Consider the following 26883-nt stretch of genomic DNA (forward strand, 5'->3'; position numbering starts at 1 on the left):
CTTGTTCGGTACTGCATCACATGCCAAGGGATGCTCACAACATGAATTTAGATCGGCATAAAAACACAAAGCGGAGGGAGAGATAGAGAAAATACATAAGTTTAATCAAACAGATAATTTTTTTTTGTACAAAACAGTTAAATATTTCATGGTTACAACAGCAAGCAAACCTGCTAATATACTGGAGAATCCCCATGAATGTAGTCATGGAGATTCAACGCTTTCACCCCCTAAAAAAAAGATGCAAAGAAACTTGAATTGCACATTAGAAAGGAACCCATTTACCACACTTTCACGCTTGCCCAGATAACACATAATATTAAATAGTTGTGGTTTATTTAAAAAAGTTGTCCTGCAACAGATACTATATTTACTCTGCTGAGGAGTTTGAAACATTCATGTCATTTTGCTTTCACCGTCAAACCGACAGGACTACTTTTTTCTTTAGATAACCATTTCTTAGGATATCTGGCCGCTTCGCTGCATGTGTGAAAAACGCGGCCTAATTCCAGTGTCTGAGAAAGTGGAGCTCTCGCACAACAATCTTCAACAGTGTGTAGGAGCTACTTGTCCACAGAGTAGTGCAGCTAATAGACTCTGTGTGTTGTAGAGGCTTGAGAGCTAACCGACAATCTGCTCTCTGTTAAGAGGGGTCTACAGACATTGTGATATTTATTGATTCGGTGACGGTTGCTGATGATGAGACCGGGGTTCTAGTCAGTGACCTGTTCATCTGGAAGGTGGAAGAAGGAGACGATGTGAATTGTGTAACAGCAGGAAATGTGTTAGCTGTGATGGGGGGAAGAACAAAGTCAGATGGAGGCAGAGTGACACCAGGAACCACACCGGGAAGGTTTAGAGGAGGAAGAAGTGGAAGACCTGTGGAGTAATACACAACATAAACAAAATCAGGACAGTGTAGGTGGAATTAAACCATAATAAAAAATACAGTACCCACATACATCTCTGTGAGGAGAGTTGAAATATATATAGTTACATATACAGTGTGATGTTTTCTATAGTTTTTGGTAAGGCTGAACAATTGACATAATCAATTATACCAAATATCAAAATCACAATATCTAAATAGCATTCTGTTTTTATTGATAAATGTAAAATGTCACATCAAATTATGCATTGAAGTGAAAAACTAAAACTTTTCCCCACAAAAACTATTCTCATAAAAAACTGATCTTTACTCTCTGTCAAAAATTGAAATGCTTTTTTTAATTTTAACATGTAGCCCAGTTGTAGTTTTAGGGCACCAGTGGAGTTCTGAGGCATCGATGAATAAAACCATGCTTCAGTTACACAGACGATACTTTTTTATTTCATCCTTAGATTTAATGTGGCCATGACATTTGTGGACGGTAAGAGAAAAACGGAATTACAGACATAAAAGTTTAAGATTGTCTTGCAATTAATCCTACAACTTAAAAGTACACACCAAAAAGCAAAACTATACCTGGATGTTGTAATCGAACTCCAGAAGGCAACATTTGGCCCATGTCTGGCAAGGTGATATTGAGGTTTGGAAAATTTGGAAATGGTGGAAGACCTCCAGGTAAGTGCATTAAACCTGTACAAACATATGATATATACATATAAGACAATGTTATGTTGTTATGAGTAAGAGGAGCTACAGATTTATCCTGAAGAGCCACAAGCCCAAGAATAATTCGGACTCACCTGGTATTGTCGGAGCAGGATTGACAGACAGAGGAAGGCTTTGTGAGGAGGGGGCTTGGCTCAGCAGTGGAACTGTCGGGTCATCTGAAAATGGTCATTATAAAACGTATTGTTGACTCCTGGCTTGTACCATTTCTTTTTGTGATTTTGTTCAGTTGTACATTTTGATTTCATTTCACATTATCTGCACATAAAGGTAGGTCAACCTTTGAACATCAATTCAAACAGCTAATGTTAGAGAGATGATGACGTACCTGTCGGTAGATTGCTAAAGACAGCAGTCGGATTAGAGTTGACCGTCAGGCCCGAGAGAGACTGCTCTAATCCAGTCGATGCAGAAGAGGGTGACACAGCAACTGGAACGGTTGGAATGACGGCAGAGAGATGGACCTGGTGACAAAAAATTATTTTATCTCAGTTAATGCTCACAACATGTGTAACACAGATAATATCAAAATTATGGATGCAAACAATGTCTATTCTGAGGTACCTCTGTGAAGCCATCCTTAGGTGAAGAAGATTCTCCAGCAGTCTCTGCAGGGAAACTGATCTTCTTGCCCTCTGCATATGGGAAGGTAGGTATCCTGTGCAGGTAGCCATAACCAATCCCACAACCTAGACTGAGGTGAGAGAAATGCAGGGATTCTGTGAGAAGATTTCACAGAAACTTTAAAGATGAAAAGCCCAGACATGATTTAAGAAACTGAAGGAAATCATGTGGTATCGTAGCAATTTAAAATCCTGTCCAGTCACTGATGGTTTTCAACACAAACACTGTCCATGGGTCAATGGACAGATAAATATTTATTTCAACATTTACTAAAAAAGCAACGAGATCTAAAAACAGAATGTCTGACAGATGTTGGCATAAACTGCAAAAATAAGACCCTTATTTTTTTAAAACAGGATTAAAGATTCATTTTCACCAAATGTGAAATAAGACATTTGAGAATACATTTTTCTAGAATCATAGTTATATAAAAATTACAAAAGTTCTGAATTCTTTCATCCTTAACGCATTACAACATCAATCAAAAACAAATCAAGATTTGAAAATAAAGAAAACTGCAGAAACAACACTGACATTAATTCCAGACAGAAATGGAAAAAAATCTGCATGAAATTATCCTGATCATTTTACATTTTTATCAGGTAAAATCATGAAAACTCAACTCTTAATTGATTATTTCTGGTCATAGTTGGAGTCAATATTTAACATCTGCACCTGAAACATTATGCTTTTATGTCACTGTATGTGCCTTAGACAAATCATTGTGTTCTTGAATTGGTTTTTATTAAAATATCAAAACAAAATTCCTGGTTTTTAACTGAGTGAAGATAAAAGTTCAGGAAGATTGTTTCCATGTCGATGGTCATACCTGCCCTCTCCGCCCCAGTCACCGTTGGGCCTGATGATGACCTCGCGGCAGTTGTCTGTGTCTGTGTTGTAGACGTACAGCTTCAGCTCCTTCCCTTCATGGGTTTCAATGAGGGAGAACAGATCCTCGCTCTGTTCAGAGAGCAGAGAAGCACGGTGACTCGCTGCCACCTTCATGTCAACACTAGCATTACATAAAGCGTCGGTAAAGTACCTCACTAATAACGGTGTCAGCTCCTATAATGTAGTCAACGTGGGCCCTCAAACCAGCCAGGGCCGCAGGTGAGTTTGACTCTACTTCCTGTGTTATAAAAATATCAAGTCACTTCATCTTTGAGTATTTTTATGCATCTGCTCTTTTATTTGCGACACTTACCAAGACGTGCCAGATATTTTCATTGGCTCCTTCAAAGCTGCAGAAGCGAATGCTGACGCCCAGCAGCCCCTGTCCTCCCCACATGTTGCTGGGTGTGACGGTCGTCTCCCTCACTGACATCGACTTGCTGCTGTACAGCAGCATCTTGATGGGCCTCTCCACGTTCACCTTCAGCAGCTCTTTCAGGGTGTCGTTGTCTCTGCTCTATCAGAGGTAAAAACATTCACATCACGTATGAGACAGAGGAAAGCAGGTCCCGCAGCTACGGGTAGTTATTCCTCTGATAGGAAACTCACCAGTCTATTGTCACATATGGAAATGATGAAATCAAAGAATGGCTCCAGGCCTGCTCGGTGACCAGGGGAATTCTCCTGCACCTGCAAAATACAGCATCATAGAGATAGGACTATAAAGCCTACATGGTGAGATGTACACAAGAGGCGGTGGTGGAAGTAGTACTTAAAACTTTACTTCTGTAAAATGACCACCTGAACAAAGTGAAGATACTCAATCACAAGTAAAATATTCTTTATCAAACTCTACTTAAGTAATTATCATCAGCAAAGTAAACTTAAAAAGTTAGAGGACTTGGTCCCTGTGACTGATAAATTATCATATAACTTATTGGATTACTAATATTAGTGAATCAATTCAAAGTACTATTTTACTGTTGAATGCCAACATCTGCCACATATTTACCACCTGTGTAACACTCCTTGAATGACTGTATTTATATATATATATATATATATATATATATATATATAAAAAAATCCAATTTAGATAAAATCAATATTTTGAAGAAGTTAGAAAGATGTCAAAATCTCTCTCTGATATATTAATACCAAAATATGATCCAACTTTTGCACCCCAGATACCGATTTCCAGGTATCTGCCTGATACCAACTACCACCAACTGACTGTTTGTTGTATTGTGCCATCACAATAAGGGATTAATCTATCTATCTATGAAATCGTGCGATAAGAAAGTGAAAGTGAGAATGGCTTCTACAACAGGACAAAGGTCTAAAGGAGACCTCAAATATCCACCACCATCAAGAAAAACAACAACAGTGTTTAAGAGCCTCACAGTCACCTGACCTGGACATAAATGACCATCTGTGAGCATGTGCAACCTAAAGTGTTGAAGTGATCTGCAGGAAAGAGCTGGTAAAAATGGAGAATAAAAAGACTCCTGGCTACAAGTAGTGTTTACAAGCAGTGATATCTGCCCATCTTTTGAAAATGCCAAACCACTAATTGTTACTAATTGGAGGTCGTGTTTTCATCTGTGTTTGTTAAGATTTGCTGGATTACGCAAAACATGCTTGATGGATTACCACAAAACTCTGTAGCACGATGTGTTATAGGTCAGGAAAGAACTAACTAATTAACTAATTAATTTGTTTGTGGTGCAGAGCTGGGAGTTTTTTTCTTTTCTTCTCACTTATTTATCATTTGAGTTGATTTCTCTGAGATTATTTCACAGATCTTCATGAAAAACAGGCGCTGATATTAATGTGAGTGTGTGTGTCTAACTCAACATTATGTGTATTGTCCAGAGGAGAACGAACGTCCTCGTCCAACTGTGTAATAACAGGGAGGTGTAGGAGGCGTTAAAGGGAGAGTTCAACATCGGTTTGACTGTAATCCACACGTGGGAGCTCCACGCCCATTTTCCAGAAATCATGCAGTGGCTCCGCCGGTTACTCAACAAGACAACATCCAGGGCATCACCTGCACACCTCGGGACAGGAAGTCACCGCGTGTTGACAACCACTGCGCATGCGCATGTCAATAGAGGCACTGTCAAATCGATCATAATTATTGATCGTGTGAACAAGCGCGAGACGAATCAGTAGCTACGTAAAACAGCAACCAGCGTTAGAGGAATACACGCAGACATGTGAGGTCTACGTGTGAAGTATCCAGGTAAACAGGTTAAGGGGCGTTAACTTCACTTCATTCACACAACACGACATATGACAGGTAGCTTAGCTGTTAGCCACGAGCTACACGGCTAAATAAACAACGGAAACCTCTCCAGTTCCCATCACTCCACTTCTACTGAACTATGACGAGCTTGTTATTATTCACCAGTGAGGTTTGAACACTCGTGTGTGATGGTCCTCCCCCAGGTCTCTGCAGCTGACAGCAGGTAACAAAAGGAGCTAACGCAGTAAACAATGAAAACAACACGTGTCTCTTACTCTGAGGACGTGGTAGCCTTCAGTTCCTCCTCCGGGTATCTCGACGCTCTGGGAGCCCCCCATGTTTCCCTGAATGCGCGTGTGTGTGTGTGTGTGTGTGTGTGTGTGTCTGTGTGTGTGTCTGTGTGTCCGGGTGTTAGCGGCAGCAGGAAGCGGCTCTCCTCCGGTTCATGTCCGTGTGACAGCGCTGTGTTTCCGGCGGCTCCTGACTTCTGACCACTTCCGCTTGAGCAGCAGCAGCATCAGATCTGTGTGGAGGCTCAGAGGCGACAGGATGAGACTTGATTCATCCAGGTTTAATTAGAGACAGGTCTGATTATAGATTTTATGTTTGCTGCTTTGTAAAGCTGGATTGTCAGATGTCTCCAGGGCCCCACACCCTCAGGGACAATAACATCAGATAAGTAAAAAAAACATCTGGTGTTTAATCATGTTCCTAAATATGCTTGTGTTATTATCCAATGACAGACACTAAGAAAACCTGATGAAAGTGAAAGAGAGATAAGATAAAAATGTATTAATCCACACACTGGGGAAATTCACTTGTCACAGCAGCAGACAAGTCAGAATGAGGTAGACAAGAGAATGAAATTAATAAAGCAAATTAAATAAAAAATACAGAATATGTACACAATACACAATTTCACTGTAGAAATTAAATTCATTAAAAGTTATTGAGTAAAGGTTATAGAAGAGTTATTGACTGCTTAGTCCATGACAGTATAATAACTTTATTTATCATTATTTAAAGACCAGACAATTTTACCTCTTGAAAAAAAACATGTCTTATTCTACTACTTTGCTTGTTTACATTGAATTTTTTAGCTGCACAGAACAACACCAAGATTCTCAACCTGTTGTAAATCCCAGTCTCCTTAGTCCCCTTTAAACAGAGATCCCAAAATATAGTTGAATATGGTCTGTACAAATAAAATATGATTGATTGATTGATTATATTTACACAGAACCAAACCAGTTGTCGTATTGCTGCCTGCATGTGGGATTTTTAGGTTGGATGACAGAATTCCAGATCCAGAGGCAGGACATGTAACCTCAACAAACGAAGTCCAGTATACCACTATACAGTTCAGGATGTTTATGAACATGATACAAGAACTTTGTCTCTGGAGTGATGCATTTGTTAATGTTAATATTAAATAACTCCATTACATTCTCCAGCCATGGCTTATTGAGACAAGTCAAAGCACATCAGATTTCTTGATAATGACAAAGTTTTTTATGACTTGCCTTGCTAAAGTGCAGATTCTACTTAATTTGAATTTTTCCTTCAGATGATAAGTAATGTCTTGCTCAACAGCACCACAGTGCGGTGTGACAGTCTGACATTCAAGCCTGGTGCTGACTGTGTAGAGTTCTGTCTTTGTCTTGTATTTTTATTGTCTCCCATATCGGATCTTAGCTGCATGGGTGTGTGGAGTGTTGATTAGATATACAGGATAAAACCAGTCAAGAGTTTTGGAAGGTGAGTGATGACTGTCTCAGCCGTCAACATCCTGTCAACACAGCTCAGTACCGTCAATGAGAATATCAGCTTTGCTTTTAAAATATGTTTATTTATTTTTTCAGCTCCCTGCTGCTTCTGATCCGATCGTATAATCAAGTCCGAGCAGAAACGAGAGCAAGATGTGAGAGAATGAAACAGTCTGAGTGATGGAAGTGATAATAAGAGATATCATCAATGCTATGAAGAACACTGGGCTGCATGAGCAGATTGATGTAAATGTAATTGAATATCTCTGTAGTGCAGCTGCTCTTATCAAATAATTTGAAATAAACTTCCTCAGTATTGTGATTCTCCTCATTAATCATCGCTTATCCTGTCAGCCTTCTCTCTGCGGGCCACAGTCGTGATATATTTAAATACACATTCAAGAGAATAGAGGAAGTATTGGTATGGAAAATACACAACTCTTCTCTTTGGCCTTCTTTTCAAATTGAGAATGTTTGTATCGCAGCAGATTGTATTTGATTATCATTAGTATTTTGATATATTACATATTCCTGTTTTCTTGTTGTACCTTTTACTTTGTAAAGCACTTAGCTCAACCAATTTGTTTTAAATCTGCTGTATAAATCAAGTTGGCACTGACATTGGCATATTGGTGTGTTACAAAGTGCTTCACAAGAGGATAAAACTACAATCAAACAACAATGAAGAAAAGAAAGAAACAAAACAATAAAGTGCTACATAGTTACTTCGTTTCAATTATAATTTTACAGTTTCATCATTTCTGATGAATAGGAGTTATTTATTTCTAAAGAAAAACTATTTAAATTGAGAACTGTAAATCTGATAAGATTTGATATGAGATGAGTCTTCGAACATGTCATATCATGCCACTTGATTAAGATTACTATTTTTGGTCCCACACACAGCATGCAAACATGCAAACATGGGGAAATTTGACCTCTGTATTTAACCCATCCGTGTGAATGAAGCACACACAGAACACACGGAACAGTGACCACACACGGAACAGGGGAGCAATTGGGGGGTTCAGTGCCTTGCTCAAGGGCACCTCGGCAGTGCCCAGGAGGTGAACTAGCACCTCTCCAACTTCCGTCCATGCTGGACTTGAACCGGTCACCCTCCGGTTCCCAACCCAAGTCGCTATGGACTACTGCCTCCCATCTTGCAACACAACAGTGGGGTCCCAAATTCTTCTGCAAAATGTTACACACACTGTTGCAACACATCTTGGAAAACCTCCTGTAAGGAGCTCGCTCTACATTCTTGCAAAGCTTGTGCAGTTGACCACCACAGTTCAGGATGTTTATAAACTGAGCACAAGAAGCGATTAAGATTATTGAAGTCACACATTACAAAAAACAGATGAGTTGACTGTCAAAAAATCAATTGCAATCCATTTTATCAATCGACTATTAAAAAACATTTAATGATTCCAGCTTCACCAATGTGAAGAGCTGCTGATTTCCCCCATCATTACACTAAACTGTTGGTGGGATGAGTCTGTAATATTTTCGGTAAGGTTTTTTTGAAAATTGTTATTTGTATGTTTAGTGTATGTCAGTTTTCATGTAAACAAAACCGAAATGAAATATATATATGTCCATATTTATTAAACAAAAGATACTACAAAAAAGAAACTAATTGCAGAGATCATGGTGATTTTTGGAAAATGATGTTTCGCTTTATTTTCTGATGTTTTAGGCTTGGTGATGATGTCAAATGATAATAATCATGATAATCATCATCATCATCGTCATGATTAGCAGCAGCAGCAGATTAATCAGTAATAGACACAGTCATAAGTTGCAGCCATTTAAAACTTAGACTCTTCATTCTCCCATTGTAACAGATCTTTATTACCATTATTTACCACCAGTGAGTTATTCACTTTACGTGTTGACACTTGCTCTTTCAAGGTGCAGATAAATAAACTCTGTATTTCAGCAGAAGCTTGCTGACGCCTTAAAACTCTGTGATCACCACTCTGGATCGCTCTCCCAGATTTATTTCTTCTTCGGTTCAGCGAGGAATTTACAGCTGAAGCTGCAGAGAAAGACTGTGCCGTTGTTCAGGCATTTAAAGCACAGACACGGGGGAGTCAGAGGAGGCGAGGACGCCACTAACAAAGAAGTGGCCAGAAATGAAAATGTCCATAATTTGATAAATATCTATAGTTTGCTGTGCTCCCCGTCCAACACCCACTCACATACACAGATCTCACCAGCGGTTACAGTCAGGGTTTGTTTCTTAATGCCGTTGGAGTGTGAGAGGTAATTTCTTTGCAGCATGTAATAAATTCTTGCTCTGTGCTGACATTATGTTCTCTGCTGTGCTGTGAGACAGAGATATAGGCTGCTAAGTGAATTAGAAAAGCCTGTGTTAAGATGACAGAGCAGAGGAGCCAAACACCAGTGAGCAGTTATCACGTCCTTAATGTTGTTGTTCATCATTTTAATTTCACCAGCATCAGACACATGTTTCCTGTCCTGTTCGGACCTATAGATCCTATTCACGAGAGAAAAAAATGTAGACCCCCACTTGAACGCTTTAGAGCTCTGGATGATATTGTGCACTATAATCTTGTGCCGGGGGTTGTTTCATTCATTGTGATAGCAATCAGTGCACAAATACTTGTTTAACTGCAGTGTAATTGCTCCTGGGCTCATTTATAAAATCTCCAACAGAGACATATATTAGCAGCGTTTCAACTTCAACAAGCACCACATTAGGTTTACACTCCCCAGCCGTGGAAGTTACAGTCTCTGGACTATTAATCTCCTGCTTAAAATGTACTTTCTGCCAAAGATTAATCAAGCTGTGGACATGCAGTCAATAAGAGGAGGCTATTTAGATAAGTGTGACCCATTATAATTATTTCAGAAGTCGGAGGTGTTGCAGTTTGTTCTGTTATCCCTGCTTCAGACATGCTTTGGCTAGAATTTGAGAACAAACTCAAGAGATTACAAAGGCAAGTAAACACCTTTTAAGACAGGAGAATGCGTACTTAAATAGGAAATGCAATTTTTTAAAACATTGTGGTGGGATTGCTGAGATAAATTTCTTATCTTTGCATGTCACGTTGAAAATACAAGTTACAAGCAAATATTTTGACCCTTCATTTATGCCTGAGCTGAGTAGCCAATCAATTTATTCCCTGGTGACCTTTGCTGCTAAAATAAAACAAAATCTACAAAATCAAAGTGATAATAATAGTGAATCCAAAAGTTTGAAAAAGGTTTGATTGAAACTAAAACAACCTGTTATTTTTTTATCAAATTCATTTTACTAGGTTTTATTACTATCCTCCAGAAACATGCAGTATATATATTAGCTACATGCAGCTTTCAGTACTCCACTGAGCTATTAACAGTACACGAGGTTGTGATGCTTTCTATTTCATGGCCGGAAGCTAATTGAATGACATATAAAAGCTGAGTAGGCGGGGGGGAGGCGAGTCTCTGTCAGCCTCAGATTTGAGTGTGTGAGCATATGGCTTATGTTTCCAAGAGGAATATGCACCAATACAGATCCACAGTTCATTCAGTTCTGGTCAAAACGGTTTGCAGGAAGTTATAAAATGTTTTTATAATAAAATAAAAAATATAGAAATAAGCAGTTCGAGTTACCAAGCTATTTTATATCTGTTTCATTGTACTGTGCATTCTATTCATCTTAATACTTCGTGTTGGGGAAAAACAAAGCCCTTCTCTTCTCACTCTTTTCTAATACGTAATATGGTGCATGTATGTAATGCAGTCTCTCATCCTCGTATGCATGGTCATTCACACCGATCCACTTTTCTTCAAGAATAAGTCAATTATCACTTGATGCTGAACCCAAGTTGTAACTTAATTTCCGAAACTCTGTGTCAATTGCATATAATTAGATTTTAGCTCCACATGATTTCACGTTTCCATTATATAAACATCTTCTTGGTATTGTGAGAATAGTAAATATTTCAGGATGTGGACAGCAACACCGCCAATAACCTGTAAAATGCTCAAACATAACAGCAAAATTCTTACCAACTGAGAATTACAAATACACAACAGGTAAACTTCCTTTTTTTTCTCAAAAGCAGTGGCTTTAATTGTGCATGGATGGTGTGTGGAGAAGAGGGGGAAGGGCTGGCAGGCAGCCTGCAGTCAATATCATCATCATCATTTCATTAGACTTGCCTTACACAATGGGAACGTCAGTATCTATTAGGAAGCTAATGTGGCAGTGATTCCCAGGGGTAGGGGTTATATTTGGCACATCAGGAAAACCACTGACATGATTCATAGTCATAGAATAGAGAGGAGGAACTCGACTAAGAAGGGACAGATGGATGAGCATCCTGCAGCGTGTAAGAGGAAACTTTGCCTATCAACAGTGTGTGGAGAGACAGTGTATCTTTTCCCAGAATGATTTTGGCCGGTCCTCACTCTTTGAAAGGGCTGTTAATTGATTAAGATTTGCTTTTGTTGTTATGTTTAGGTTTATGTTAGGATCTGTTAAGGATTTGGTTGACTTAAGGGTTGGGTTTAGGGTTGAGTCAGGGTTAGGGTTTAATCAGGGCTGGGGTTAAATTAGGGTGAGTGTTAAATTAGGGATAGGGTTGAATCAGAGTTAGGGTTTTTGGGTCTGAGTTGGTTGGGGGTTATGAGTGTGTGTGTGTGTGTGTGTGTGTGTCTTTGTGTTTCTCCGTGTGTATGTGAGTTTTTTCTGTGTGTGTGCAGGTGTGAAATGGAGGGTGAACAGACTGGTGCAGAGACAGACTGTTTCACAGTCTGGTGTTCAGAGCCTCTTCACTTACCCTGCAGACACACAACTGCTCCTGCTCCTCATCATTTTACCGACCTGAACAAAAACTGATGGAGATTCTGATCATACATCACATAACAGCCACATTCCATTTATACAGTTTGTGTCACGTACAAACCTGCTATTTCCACACTAATTTGACACGTCCCCATCTGAGTAATTAGCAGTACGTTTTTTCTAACCCGAATCCATTGTTCTGAATAACTGATATTTGTGTGGACTTCGGGTGGTCGTTCATTCACATCCAGAGCTACTAGACTGTGACAAACTACAGCAACCGAACGTCTGATTTCATTTGCATTTAATCACTATAGGATTCTCCGACACCTGCTTCCAAATTACCCATGTCATTACTCTTTGGCACGTTTAACCGTCAGTGATACTGCCATCCTAGAAGTGATCAACAAACAAAAAAATAACCCATTCTCCTTTTAGATAGACTATGAAGTCAAGGGTTATCATTTTGATTGCACCATTATGGGTGGTTATTCCTTTTAATCCTCTGTTCCAATGCAACTTTAGCAGCCAGTGACACCGAGCCTGTAATGATTGCTGCACTCAACCATGAAACAAAGAAACACCGTCTGCCTGGTGGAGGATGGGAGCAGAGCCGCGAGAGAGCCAGTCCCTGCCCGACTGTGTCGGAATAAAACGCAGCCATGCAGAGCGTTGAAATAGCCTCCTCCGGGGGGAAAAATTGTTAAGAGAGCACAGTGTAATGCGTTTTATGATAAATATCTTAAAATTGTGAGTAATGAGAGGAGAGGAGGAATTGGCAGGAGTTCTCGTGAAATCTCTGCTATGAGTTGATGGAACAATAAAACACGGTGATTAATCCCACCAACTGGTAACAGCCAGGTGGAAAGAATAGATATAAGACAAAAAACAATGCATGGAAAACATGCACATTTACCCTGAATTGCCCTTAATTGCATATATAGAATTTATTTTTATTTTATTTTTATTCAGAATTTATTTATTTAAAGGTTGGATTCTCATTTGTAAAGTGAGACCAACTTGTTTCAGTTTCTCTTTGACAGTGACTGGTGAGCAGTGAAAGTGATAAATAAACTTAACACAATATACTTAACACTGTTTTCATCACCTTGAGAGTTCACAACCTCTCTACTGCTAATTAACTTGATTTATTACTGATGAATTGAAGCAGAAAATAATGCAATCCTTCAATTTTATAATCTCAGAGACTCCAGCTGCAAAAGAATTTATTTAATTTTTTGTCTTCATATGTTGAGTGTTGCAATAGTTAGAAGATTCACCAAAATCCTTGACATTACTTACGATACGATATATGTGTTTGTCTGGGGTGAATTTTTACCAGGCAAAATGAAAATATATGTGCTCATGCATGACCCATATGACACATGAAACATCTTTTTATTTATTTGGTTTAACATTTGGTTTAACTTTATGATATTCTTATTCTTTAACTTTTCACACTGGCCCCTTTTTTGTTGGTTTGTTTGTAAGCATGATTATTCAAAAACAACTGGATGGATTTCCATGAAACTTGGTGGAAGGATGCAATATGAATCAGGAAAGAGCCCATTACATTTTCCAGAAATGTACCATCACTTTCTTTAACATTGTGAAATATGAATTTTTTTTTTTTTTTTTTTTTACATTTACACTGATTTCCAAGAAAACAAAATAATCATGCACACTTAGGGGAGCTGATATCTATGAAAAAGTAAGGGTAATGGTTACATTAGGTCTCATCATACTCTCACAAAAGTGTTGTTCGTCACATGTATTTATTCACTTAATCATTAGGTCAAAGGTCCTTTTTCACAAACTGCTAAAATTGTCTTTAGTAGCGCTGTGGGTACAGTGATACTCTGCAGATGATGGCGTGAAGTTAAAGTGCCTACACTGACAAGGGACAATTGTATCCCGCTAATTCCGGAATGTGCAACTGTTCAATAAATCTTCTTACAATAGCAAACACTGTGCATGGAATTGTTCAAGCAAAGTTCTAATAATCCCAGTTTACCTCAACATATAATTGTGCGGACAGTGAGCATGTTATGACAAAACTGAAATTTTGCATATTATAGTTTCACTCCACTGAACACAGTGTGATACAGACAATCATGTGTGCGTAGAATATAAGCTAACCCATGATAATGGTTTAGCATTGTGCTTTTTATCTGCAGCAGCAGTGGCAGCAGCAGCCGCAGTCAAGCCTCCCACGTCGAGCCAAATGTCTGGACAACATTCAGTCAGTGAATCACGACGACATTGCACAGTTACACACATTGCACTCAAATTTAAGGGCGGTAAGTTAAAGTGTTCTTATATAAACATCTGAATTCATCCACAAGGGGGAGTGAGGGCCATGTGCATGTTCATGGACGTAACTCAACCCTTCTTTGGTTCACAGATAAACTAAAAGACTTCAATGTTACTGGGAACATTGTGATATTGTACAGAATACATTGAACAATTGAAAAGAAGAGCAGATAACCTATTCACAATTATAATCTCTCCATGTATATAAAGTTATTCCTCTATTACATACTATACCGTGTGGTTGATTTACATCTAGGATTTTTCTTACTGTAAAACTCAGACACATTTGGCACAAAGGCAATGTAACAATACTATACACAATCTACACAAAAATCTCTAAAAACACAGCACTCCAGCACAGTACCTGTTACAATGAGTGTGTTATATATCCCCACTTATGCAATATCAAATAACAGCTATAGGGTACAATATGGCGGTGCTTGATAATAACATAGACCACATGAAGCACCAACAGTCTATATATATATATATATATATATATATATATATATATTCATATTTTACATTGATACCATTTATGTCAATGCTGTGAGGTTACCTACATTGTGCTCTGTTACTTGTGAAAAAATATTTTGATCTTATTCTGTTTTTAATTGTGATTTTCATATAATACAACAGTAAAATTATATTTTTATACCTGCTCAGTGACAGAATCATCCAAGTGCTCAAGTATTCTTGCTTTTTTCACATTTAGGTGAAGAGAAACCTGCGTCCAACTCATCACTCTGACATTATAAATATGAATTGTTTGGCAAGAATAACTTGTGCTCATGTGATTCTCTCAAGCTTTGACTTGTGTATTTTTTACTCCCACACCCGCTTGTGCAAATGTTTTCAATATCGTTGCTGCTAAAGACAGAAAGAAACAGAGAAGTGACACACAGGGCGTATTATTATTAAATGGCTGTTTTAAGCAACAAAAAAAAAACTCAACATCTGTATAAGACAAAAGGGACATGAAGCCAAGCTCAAGGCTCACCAGATATTTCAAGGGGGTGGTTTTACTTTACAGGTGTAGCGCTTACAAGTCATTCCCCAGTCGCTCCATCTCCTCGATGAGGAAGTCGATGTCTGACCTGGTGGCGGCAGGGTTGGAGATGACCATGCGGAAGAAGTTGACCTTGTCTCCCTGTGGCTGGTAACCCACCATGGTGGTCCCGGACTCCATCATCATGGCCTTGATCTTTGGGGCCACCTGTGAAAAGGAAAAAGACATCAGCATATTATCTCCACCAAGGAGGTTATGTTTTCATCTGTTTGTTACATCATGCAAAAACCACTCAGTTTCCATGACATTTTGTGAAAGGGTGAAGCATGACCAAAGGATGAAATCAGTTTTATTGAATTTTTATCATTTTGATACATTTTGGTGCAGATCAAAATCAGAGTGCGATCCAGGAATTATTTTTCACTTTCTCAAACATTACAAGATAGGGCATATTTGTTTAATCCACAAAGAATGATTTATGGATCTTGATGAAAAAAATCTGACATTTTAAGGCTTAATAGTTTGGTGCAGATCCAAACCAAAAATCTGGACCTAGTGAATTTAAATGTGAGTTAATACTGGGACTGTTGGGCCTTTGCATGCTACTGATGCCATGTTATTTTTGTCTGTATGACTCCCTGACTCAAGCAGATAATATACATCAGTTTGAGAGTGAAGGGGAACTAGAGACAAAGCTCAAAAAGGCAGATTCATGAGTCATTACCTTGTGTAACTTCTCGCGTCGCTCCTCACCATCAGGGAAGCCTCGCAGGCTTGGTGGAATGTACCAGAAGCAGACGTTGGTGTGCTGCGGCTGAGAAGAGTAAATTACAGCAAAAATCTTAAATGTGCCTATAAACAGCTTTTTCATGTCAATGTGTCAACAATGCAAAAATGACCCAATCAAGCATAAGTCCAAACTCATATATCAAACATACAGATGAAGCTCATTCGTCACACAAAAAAACAGGTGTGTCAAGCACAAAAGCTCAGATAAGTTTATTGTTAAAAACAGTTTTCCTTCAATGTTAAAGCCGATCATCTCCAGTAAAGTGAACATTTGGGTCTCACCTCTCCGTTGAACACCATCTTGAAGCCATCTCTGTTTCTGATCTTATCGTAGAGGTACGCTGACAGATCCAGGCACTTGTCAATGTGCTGCTCAAATCCTACTGTTCCCTTTTAGATTGAGAGAAAAGGATAAAGTGCTGTTATCGTCACATTTTAGATATGGCAGCATTGAGTAAGACACAGCTCTAGATAAATACACACTTTTGCCTTCCACATCAGCCAGAACTTGAAGATATCCACATGCCGTCCACACTGGATGGCCTTGTCACCGGTATCGTATGTTATGTCGTACTGTTTATCTGGCTGGAAGAGGTAGCCTGCAGACATGGAGTTGCAGTTTTGTAGTAATCCCTGCAATGGAAACAACTGTGATGAGACATAAACAGGAAAATAAAGCAGAAACTAGCTTGTGTGTGTGTGTGCATGCATTTGTGATTATTTGTGCACATTATTTGTGTGGCAGCCTCTGTGCAGCAGGAAAGTGAAAAACTCTCTCACCCTCTCTCTGACCAGAATGGCAGAGCACTGCAGTGGCACTCCCATCATCTTATGAGGGTTCCAGGTGACTGAGTCGGCCCTGCACAGATATTGAAACAGTAAACACAGCTGTGTGTGTGTGTGTGTGTGTGTGTGTGTGTGTGTGTGTCTGGAAACAGAGGTGGCAATCTGAGAAGTACATCAACAATTTCATTCCAATATCCATGCATGTGTCTGAAATACGTGCGGTAATGTGAGCTGACTACAGATCTGAGATTTTACACAGTTTTTGGTGCAGATTTTAAGGGACATTCCAACAAATCACAATTTCACTTTCATGAAGTCCCTGGGTTGTGTATGACATTTGTTGCACTTCATTCCTCATCTCTCTCTTCCTTTATTTCCTGTCATCATCACAATGTCTACTTTCTGATAAAGGGATTCAACTGCCCCAAAATAAATTCTATTCACAAGATGGAGGAATTAAAAGAGATACATTTCAAAAACAATTTTCAAAAAATCAATGCAGCAAAGACCAAGATATCCTGACTTTTATTCTGAAGAATAGATCAAGCCCATGGATGTATTAAAAGAGCTGTATACCAAACCTTCATGTTCTTGCTCTGCCCATAGACTTTACACTGGGATGATAACATGCACATAATAATTGCTCTTCTGGACTCTGGGGTAGTTTTATAAAAAAGGAAAAAAAACACCTCTATGAAAACAAAGCAATTATTGATGTCATTTGGAATTTGAGTTGTCCCGAAAAACGCCTTTTGAGCCACCAGAGATTTTTTGTTGTTGTAATACCACCACTGTGTCCACTGAGACTGTTCTCAGCTGTGACTGTATATTAGAATCAAACAGCTTCTAATAATAAATGCCTAAATATGTTAATGTCTTCTTTTACCTCTCAACTCCATTCAGCTTGTGTCTGTGTTTCCTGGACATCAGCAAACCTCCTCCCCAGGCTCCCTTCAGACAACACAACACACTTATTACAGACTTATCAAGCAATGGTCCTAATTATAGCTATCTACAACTGTTACTTTTTGGAATGAAAATTATCAATATTCTCTTACATCGACGTGAAGCCACAAGTTGTACTTTTCGCAGATGTCTGCAATTTCATTGATGGGATCAAAGGCTCCGTAGACGGTGGTACCGGCGGTGGCGTTCACAAACATTGGAACGTACCCCTGAAAATCAAAAGCATTGGAGAAAAATAAAGAAAATGAAACACTGGCTGTACAAATTCTGGGCAGAATTCAGGTTGTTATATTCTTTCTCTGCCAGCTATTGTTGACATCAAAGAGACAGGGCTAAAGCCCATTTCCCAAATACTGCACTCTTCCTGTCTGTGCCTATTGTTGGGGTATAATTGCTTTCCAATTTCACCCAGTCTGCAGATCATTTTAGCTTTGAAGAATTACTTGCAGGAGAGGTATTTCAGTGCAGGGCTCACATGTGAGCAGAGGGAAGCATTAACCTCTTTGAAGTAACGCTGCTGCTCTGGTATACATAAATTCTTCCTCCTCATATAAGTAAACTCCATTTGAGAGTTTCTCCTTATTTAGAGTAAACAAATAGTGGGGACGATGTTTGACCCGCTGTTGCTGACATTCACCTTTTGCTTGGCCTCTATTACTTTGGCTTCCAAATCAGCAGGAACAACTCTCCCTCTGGAAAAAGAAGAAAACGTGCAGTGAAAAGATATTTGAAACTTTACCAGGTTGTGTGCACATAGGTCAAATATAAAGCAAACCTCTCATCTGTGTTCAGAAGGATCAGGTTCTCTGTTCCAAAACCCAAAGCTGCGCTGGCTTTCTTGATGGAGTAGTGACTCTGCATGAAAAAATGTTGATCGGTCACAATCAGGTTGAAACATGTTCACTTGAGGTTTGAAATTATACGGACAGTGATTGATGATTGACAAGGAGAGGGTGTGGAACTGACATGCTCTGAGGTGAAGAGGACCAGTCTCGGCGCAGCTGCCATGCCTTTGGTCTTGACTTCAGGAAAGAATTTGTATCTGGCAATCATCACACTGTACATGTTGGAGATTGCTCCTCCTGCAGACACAGCACATTTATGCTATCAATTATTACATTTTACTATCAAATCAAAGTTTGAAGGCATAATTCAACATTATAAAATAGTTTTATACATGGTCAACGGTGTTGATTCTGTCACTAGACAAATTATTGGAGATTCTTTGCCAGATTCAGATTCATTACTAGACTAAAATAGAATGGCTTTCAATGGAGTGCATACATCTCTACAGGGCCCAACAATCATCTCACAAACTATCAGTCTGTGAAACATGCCTGAATCATTCTCCGAGGAGTCAAGGAAATGTCAAAGAAAGTTCAAAGTAAATAAAATATCCTGGATCAGCCCTTTTATTTTGGATCTGCATCAAAATTAAATGGCTTCTTCCTTGGGTCATGTCTCATCCCTCCACAAGATTTCATGGAAAACAGTTGAGAACTTTTTGCCTAATTCTGCAAACTAACAAACATGTACAGACAAAAACATAACCATGAGGTAATCAGAGATTAATAAAAATTAAAAGCTAAGCATCTGATGTTCTCTGGAATCGCGACAGAACAAGAGACATGTTTGCTGTTTGCTCTTACCTGGAGAAAATATTCCATCACCTTCTCCTTCAGGCCAGCCGATGATTTCTCTCATCTTCTTCAGTGTCAGCTGCTCCATGAGAACAAAGACAGGGGCGATCTCATAGGTGAACCTGTAATAATAATAATAATCATAATCATACAGTCTTCTCTACACAATCTCACTTCAATGAAAACGTTGTCTCATTACGGACTCTGAAAGGAAATGACAGTGTACCCAAACTGGAATTAACCTTCATTGTAAACATTGTAGAAAGAGTTGAATTTTTTTTGCAAATTTTGTATTAAATCTTCTCATAGCAGAACTATTTTTTTTTTTATTCTTAAAGAACAGAGTACATGAAAGCCTCCTCTGACAACAGAGGAGGTGATTGAGGATTAAAGCACAGACGGCCTCATCCATCTTCTCCTGACTAACATGTCTACATACAGTCAATATCTCTCTATTCATGCAAAGAAAGAAAATGAACAGGATGTTGCTTTGTGCCCCGCAGCATCTTCAACATATATACACACACAGAGAGGCTATATCAGGGGAAATAAAAAATAATCAAGTCAGATGCCACTTCGCAGACATCGCACATTAATTTCATCACATTCATTCATGCAGACGACATGCACTCATTGTGATTATGAAAGACCTGGAAGCGACCGTCAGTCTGTTAGTGTCAGTCAATATCTGCCGGAGGTAATTAGGGTTGATGGAGTAATTAATAAAGGTATATAAGCAGCCTCCGCCTCTGGTTTCAACTTATGCTCTTGTGATGGAGCCAAAAACACAACAGACTGGACTCATAGCAGATGTGAGCCAGTGTAACATGGACTGAACCAGCAAAAAGGAGGCAGACCACTGGCACTGATCAGGGTTTAAGATGAGCAATAGAGGTTTATGCAAATTTGAGCCATCCTTTATGCAGGTTTTTCAAATTGTATATATAGTAAGTAATTGATTTAATGATTTAATGATCAGTTATGAACCTTTAATAAGAATATTTGGGTTATCCATTGTAGTCAATAGTAATGCTCTTATAAATATCAAAATATAAATCAAATTTGGTCCAAATCAATAGTACATCTTTTCCAGAAGGTCAGTGGTGTACAGCCAATATCATAGTCATTGGGATTTAATTCACACATTTACATTTATCATTAACTAGTCATTGATTACAACTTCTAACCTGTTATATTAAGGGTGAATTTTTAGAGAGTTGGGTTGAAATTGTTACTCAATATATTTGAACCATTTGCAGGTGGGTTTATAAGCACAATGCAAATATGCATTGTCATCTATAGCAAGTTGTTTCATTGTGTTACTGCATGTTGTATTTACACCCTCCTCCCTCCACTGTGTACTGCTTGTGATAATAAAAAGAAATCCCTGAAGCTACATGCAACCCACTTAATGGTCAAGTAAGGACAGCACAGCGCTGTCCAAGAACAAGATTTTTTTTCAGCATTTCATATTAATTGAAAAGTTAACAAACATGTTGGGAAAGAAGCTCTGACGTTAGCCCCTATAGGTGTTTTGAACCACTGGGCCACCAAGAAGTCCCATAGCTACAGGTTTATGAGGCAAACTTGTAAAAATGCATGTAATACAGCAGTCCTGATTTAGTTTTTTGTTCAACCATCATTTAGGGGAAAGAACATTAAAACCCCCACAAAACAGCAGTGTTGTGAGGCTCAGAGGGGTGTGATGTATTGCAGGGCCTATGTTCTGTTCTGCATCAGAATAGAGATATCTCCACAGTACATCACTGTATAAGAGTCATTGATGAGTCTTGGTAATGTTTGCACATACACTGTGTACAGATGGTCTGGGGGGGAGAGGCTGCGTCTCCCTCCTGGCATTGTTATGTCACAGGAACTAGCGTTACATGAAACAAAGACACCATGTAAACTGTGAATGCGAATCAATATGCAATTTAGTTTGCCTGCAGGGCTGAATTATGTGACCACCGCCCATTCACAGGCCAACACTGACAACACTGTGGGGGGAGAAACTGTACAAATGTCTTCTTTTGTGCTTTTTATTTTCCCGCTTGATTGACGGCCTATTAGAAGCTGCAGGGTATCCTCAAGATAAAAATAGTCATTACTGGATGTCACTTCAAATGAGAGATCCTCCTCTACACGGACCATTGAAAAACAAGGAGGGCAAATAAGCTTTTCAGCCTGGATCTAATACGATCCTAATCTGTGGTTATAGAATGCAGAGATTGTTAAAGATGTGTCATAGTACTCACATGTTAGTGTTGGCTGTGGAGGTGAGCCACTCTCCGGCCAACCCAACGATGTCTAATCCAGTGGACAGCTGGTTAAAGAACCTGGGGTGGCCTGCAGCCATCGATAAAGAGACAACAAAGCAACAGAAAACAATTCATCATTTGAGATCCGTGATCATTACGCACAGCATGTAAGCTAATGAGAGTTATTGATCGTGGCAGGCCATGCTGCACCCCCAGGCCTCTCTCACCTGTCCTCACTCCGTATTTCAGGGTGTCTCTGCAGTCCACAAGGATCTGCTCCAGGGACTCTGGCTGCTCGGACAGCTCCAGGTTGAAGCCCTCCATGCCCTCCAGCAGCTGGTGGGGGTGGTGGAAGTCCAGGACCTTGGTGGACCGGTCGAAGGTCTTCTTGATGTAGTTGGTGAGGATTTCCACGACCTCCAGCAAGAACTGCATGGTTTGTTCTTCTCCATTTTTAGCAGGCAACAGATCTACAAATCCAAAAATATACATCCAGTATACTAATGTTTGTTCATGTCTCTTATGGTATAAACTAAATCTGAAACTTCCTATCATGCTGTTGATTTTCACAGGTATTTTTCACAAGTCACTGTGGAATTCAGTGGTGACTTCAGGGTTTCTCAACTGGCTAATAACTACTTTGACTCATTTGCATATTTTTAATCCTAATTTAAATCCTTTTAATGCTAAAACAAGCTTTAAAGCATAAATAGACAGAATGCATAGCACAATTAAAAAACAGTATGTTTCATTGCATCTATATAATTAATTTGTACCACTTGCTTGTTTAATTTTTAGAATCTTTATTTCTGTATTTTATTTTATTGTTTTGGTTAATTTCATTACATTATACTCTTAATTAAATGAGTCATGTTTAATTTGAAGTGGAAATGACACATTCAGCTTTACCTCTGGCGAACAGGTTGGAGAAGTCCGTCTCCGTGCGTCTGAAGCGCGCGTCTCCACCGCTGTTATCGCAGGACAGCAGGTTCTTGGCCGCGCGCTCCTTGAGGGAACCCACGATCCTGCTCCTCTCCTCCAGACTGTTGTTCTTCTGCAAAAATCCTACACGGTTGCAGGAAGACGTGGGGTCCGGAGAAAACTTACACTTTGCATACATGTTGAGAGTTGCAGCTGTTTTTGTTCAATATACCACAACAGGCCCACTAATAATAATAACAAGCTACTCCTGCTCTCCCACTCCTTACATATACCCCTATGTCTCTCTGGCCCTGCTCTGGGGAATCTGGACTTTTCTGTCTCTATTTTTTGGGGGGGGTGTGAGGGTTGGGGAGTGGCCCCATCCATGCACTGGGAGTCCTATTCGGGGGGGGGGGGGGGGGGGGTTTGTTACATCAGGGAGGTTGTTACATCAGCACAAAACTCCAGCCAAGCAAACACAAATCACTGTGATCGTGTGGCGGCTGTAAATTCTTGTTAAAGCTCCTCCGACAATGTGCGCACTTCAGTGGGCAGGAAACCTCACAAGTGGTCCGATAACGGCCCAGGCAGCCCGGAGGTACATGCGAGAGGGCCGGTGATAAGAATACATGTGGATGCAATACATACATATGCGATACACACACGTGTTTATCACTAATATCTGAAGGAGAGACTATATAGCGCACAAGGAAATCCAGAAATCTCTCCTGCAAATTGCGCAACAAGCGACGCTTTGTTTTCCTTCTTGTGCCAAACCATTAAGAATGAAGCTTTATTTTATTTTATTTTATTTCACTGCCGCAGCTTGACATCAAATCCCATGTAATTAAATGGGCCCTTATCAAACCAGCTGATCGTGTCGGTCAAAAAAAAAAAAGCCAGAAAAACTGCGCTGGGCACTGAAGCGTGACATGCACCATTATGCTGGGTGTCAGTCCGTCCTTGGTCAATGGTGTATGAGATTCAAATAGACTCTCAAACTCCAACTCAGAGACAAATCAATGCTTTGACAGTTAATGCCCATTGCTCCCTAGCTCCCACCAAGTCTTAATGCTTAATCATTTAATAGAAGATTTTTCGAAATCAAATTCGTCCAAGAATTCGCGTTGTTCTCCATTGCGCAAAACCATGCAGGCCATGAAGCCTATCTCTGCTCTAATGCCAGATATGTTCTGTATTCGTGATAATTAATGTTTCTGCATAATGTTTATCAGAATTATATAATAATTCAAAATTGCAGACTTACCGCATATCTTCATTCCCAATTTTCTAGTACATCCATGCGCAACTCCACACCAAGCATCATAGCCTGAAATGATTATTCGTAAAGAAAACAATTAGGGGGCCTGATAAATGCTGGTGCTCTAAAAAGAAATCCATTGTCAGTTATTTTATCTGGAACAATAAAATGAATTGAAAAATGGGAAGTATATGAGGTCGAGTGCTGAAACAAAAATAGCCCCCAGAGTGGGTGTCTTGGGATTATTTTTGAACATTTAGTCGCTGCACTCCCCGGGCCCCTGTCTGGATTAGCCCACTTCCACTCAACGAGAATAACCGTTCATGATTTATAGGCTAGGGCTTAAAATTAATTAGGCTCTTACAGATCTAAGTGGGTGAGGAAAAAGGAAAAAGACAGAAAGATGCTGGTTAAATATGCGAGCATCAGTCGACAGGAGGCGGCTGCCAGGTGACAGATAGAGATTTACTGGCGTTATCAAGGGCTTCCAGCCAGAAGGGATGGGACACCTTGGATGGGGAGGCACAGACCAAATCCTGAAAAGCAGCAAATTTGGAGGAGGAGGAGGAGGAGGGAGGGAGGGAGGGAGGAAGAGGAGGAGGAGAGAGGAGGATGGGTGGGGGGCAGTCCTATTCCCACACCCCAATTTAACCCTTGCTTTGGATCATTAGATAAATCATTGCCCTGCTCAGCTCATTGGACACATTTTAAGTCAGTCCTCACAATGATTTTTTTTTTTGCAGAGGAAATTAGATGGGCAACGAGGAGAAAACCAAAAATTAAAAAAAGAGCAGATGTGCTGACAAATATCATCCAGGGCCAGATTATATGTAGGATGCATTTACAGAGCTGCAGCTATAAAGCAGGCTAATAAGGGAAAAACAGTTTATTTCTGCATGGGCCTAACACAATGGTTTTCAGCACACACATATTAATTGACGAGATAAAATAACAATTATAAGGTTTGAATATAATAATTTACTTTGTATTTTAATTTTTGTGTCAGGAGCACGTCTACACCTGGAACGTGATTTTCTAGACCTCCAGCTCATTCATCAGTGAGAATAAGGCTTATATAAATATATTATTATTATTTTTCTACCAGTTGAAAGGGTCTGTGGTCTCTACAATGTTTAAGTGTGCCATTAGCAGCCATTTAATAAAAGTGAATTAACTAGCACTTGAGGGGCAATTATCATCCACCCCCCACTGCAGCCACTTCAATCTGCCGAAGCACATTCAGCCAAACCAAGGGGGGGGGGGGGGGACAAAAGATAGAATAAAAAAATGTGAAATGCAAATATGAAAGCACTAATGTGACTATATTCTAAGACTAATAATAAAATCATGACATTTATAATAACAGTTTTTCTTAATGCATCTTTATTTTAGCCTTTCTCAATAAGAAACCCTCCAGTGACACGACAGGAGCTCCCCTCAGTGTGGGAGATCAGGAACGGCATTCCTGTGTCTCTGACGCCGGGAGGTCCGCACACATGATGTGGGGGGGATGAAATGCAGCGGTGATTTGTGGCGGAGGAAGCCTTTTCAAATGGCAGTGGATTTTTTTTTCTTACCCCCCTCTCCCTCCCTCCATCCATCCCTCTCCTCTCTCTCTCTCTCCCCCTCGATGAGAGATGATGAATGGCGATGCCCACAAAGTAAATAGCGCACTGCACGTGAAACAGCATTTTGTCTGTGATGGACCTACTTGAGCCCGGTGGTCGTAAATTTGTCGAGTTGGGATCCGCTTCGCCGCCGCCGCCGGTGGTGGTGGATGAGGAGGTGTTGGTGGAGGAGGAGGAGGGTGCAGACGCCGCCATCGCTCCCGAGACCCTGTGCCAAAGTCCTCACCTCACAAAAAAAAATTGCCTGGACACTTTTCTTTTCTTTTAACCCCCCCCCCCCCCCAAAAAAATCTCTCCTTTATGATCCAAAGAGGGAAAAGTAAGGGCTCACTGGTAGAGAGGGAGAGAAAAGAGCACAGGGATCGTGCAGTGAATATGCGGTTTAACATTGAGAGAGATGTAACCTGACAAGGGCACAATCTGTCTGACAAGTTGAAATTCAATTGGTCCACACAGGAAGAGGAAAATTAAAAATAATAACAACAAATAAACAGTGGAGGACAAGTTAAGTCTCAACTATTCAGTGACAGGAGCAGCATCATATCTTCATCAGGCTGGAGGATGGAGCCTCGTGTTTTTCATTCAACAATAAACAGCACATACCTCATTAATTAATGCAGCTACAAATATCAGGAATATGTAAGAGCCATGTGCAAAAATATTAATAAAATAAAACAGCAGATGTTTGGCCTAAATGATTTGCAGTAAAAGAAAATATCAGTTCAAGGTGATTATTCCCTTATTGACTGTGATGCAGGTTGAAAAGACGACGTGCATCCCTCTCTAAAAACACTATGAGGATAAAAAGCAGCAACAGTTTCTACACATTCAATTTAAAAGCCAATTATGTCCCGACCTCTTATTTTAAAGGCAGCAGACCTAATAAAAACACCTGTTAGAGCATCTCCATCTCCATCCCCGTTCAGTGTTTGACTCTTTTTTCTTCAGTCATACCCAGAAATAGAGCAAAGCCACTCACCGTGATGGTGTGTATCCAGGTGAACAGGTGCAGTCCAGTGGGGGAAAAGAAGAGAAAGTGAATTTACCACCAAAATATTCCTGCACAAGGAAGAGGATGCTGCATGCGTGCGCTCTCTGGCACACTCCAAAAATAATAACAGCCCCGTGCTTCAGTTCCCCACTAGATCCATATCAAGGTGACCTTGCTGCTGCTGCTGAAGTAGATAAGGTTTGTTTAAAGCGAGCCTCGTCTTGTCTTGTTGTCACAGACGAGTCAGGGGATTTAGGCTGTGCACTACCTCCACCGGTGCATGCTGCAAGTCTGTGCTCGGAGCAGATGCGTCCGCAGGCACAGGCAGTCTGCGGGCTCCACTCTGAATGACGCCCCTGAAGTGTGACTTTTC

At 39.9% G+C, this 26883-nt stretch overlaps 2 protein-coding genes across 2 annotated transcripts; both read right to left on the reverse strand.

Moving 5' to 3' along the window:
- Positions 1–83: 83 nt before the first annotated feature.
- LOC109631296 (Golgi reassembly-stacking protein 2) lies at positions 84–5881 on the reverse strand. The gene is made up of 10 exons (XM_020089943.2): positions 5654–5881; positions 3740–3820; positions 3444–3647; positions 3282–3368; positions 3069–3199; positions 2180–2309; positions 1944–2079; positions 1690–1773; positions 1466–1579; positions 84–879 (listed from the first exon to the last, which is right to left on the reverse strand). Exons 1-10 carry the CDS (start codon positions 5714–5716, stop codon positions 644–646), a joined length of 1266 nt encoding a protein of 421 aa, XP_019945502.1. The 5' UTR covers positions 5717–5881; the 3' UTR covers positions 84–643.
- A 9278-nt stretch (positions 5882–15159) lies between these two features.
- On the reverse strand, positions 15160–25841 carry LOC109631044 (glutamate decarboxylase 1). Its single transcript, XM_020089610.2, has 16 exons — positions 25603–25841; positions 23898–23960; positions 22619–22774; positions 21937–22179; positions 21707–21797; positions 19461–19573; positions 18778–18893; positions 18587–18666; positions 18449–18503; positions 17904–18020; positions 17732–17796; positions 16840–16918; positions 16543–16692; positions 16342–16449; positions 15995–16084; positions 15160–15477 (listed from the first exon to the last, which is right to left on the reverse strand). Exons 1-16 carry the CDS (start codon positions 25712–25714, stop codon positions 15304–15306), a joined length of 1812 nt encoding a protein of 603 aa, XP_019945169.2. The 5' UTR covers positions 25715–25841; the 3' UTR covers positions 15160–15303.
- Positions 25842–26883: the final 1042 nt, after the last annotated feature.

The sequence above is a fragment of the Paralichthys olivaceus genome, chromosome 10 (genome assembly GCF_024713975.1).
Source record: "Paralichthys olivaceus isolate ysfri-2021 chromosome 10, ASM2471397v2, whole genome shotgun sequence".
NCBI lineage: Eukaryota > Metazoa > Chordata > Actinopteri > Pleuronectiformes > Paralichthyidae > Paralichthys > Paralichthys olivaceus.

Bases quoted from the DNA above. Each gene is read 5' to 3' on its own strand.
- LOC109631296 (XM_020089943.2), bottom strand. From the start codon at position 5,716: ATGGGGGGCTCCCAGAGCGTCGAGATACCCGGAGGAGGAACTGAAGGC. The intron at 1,774-1,943 runs GTACGTCATCAT...GACCATTTTCAG, and splicing joins CTTTAGCAATCTACCGACAG to ATGACCCGACAGTTCCACTG. The intron at 880-1,465 runs GTATAGTTTTGC...ATTACTCCACAG, and splicing joins AGTTCGATTACAACATCCAG to GTCTTCCACTTCTTCCTCCT.
- LOC109631044 (XM_020089610.2), bottom strand. From the start codon at position 25,714: ATGGCGGCGTCTGCACCCTCCTCCTCCTCCACCAACACCTCCTCATCC. The intron at 18,894-19,460 runs GTAAGAGCAAAC...CTGTGTCTGCAG, and splicing joins TGATGGAATATTTTCTCCAG to GAGGAGCAATCTCCAACATG. The intron at 16,919-17,731 runs GTAAAAGAAGAC...ATATCTGTGCAG, and splicing joins AAGCTGAATGGAGTTGAGAG to GGCCGACTCAGTCACCTGGA.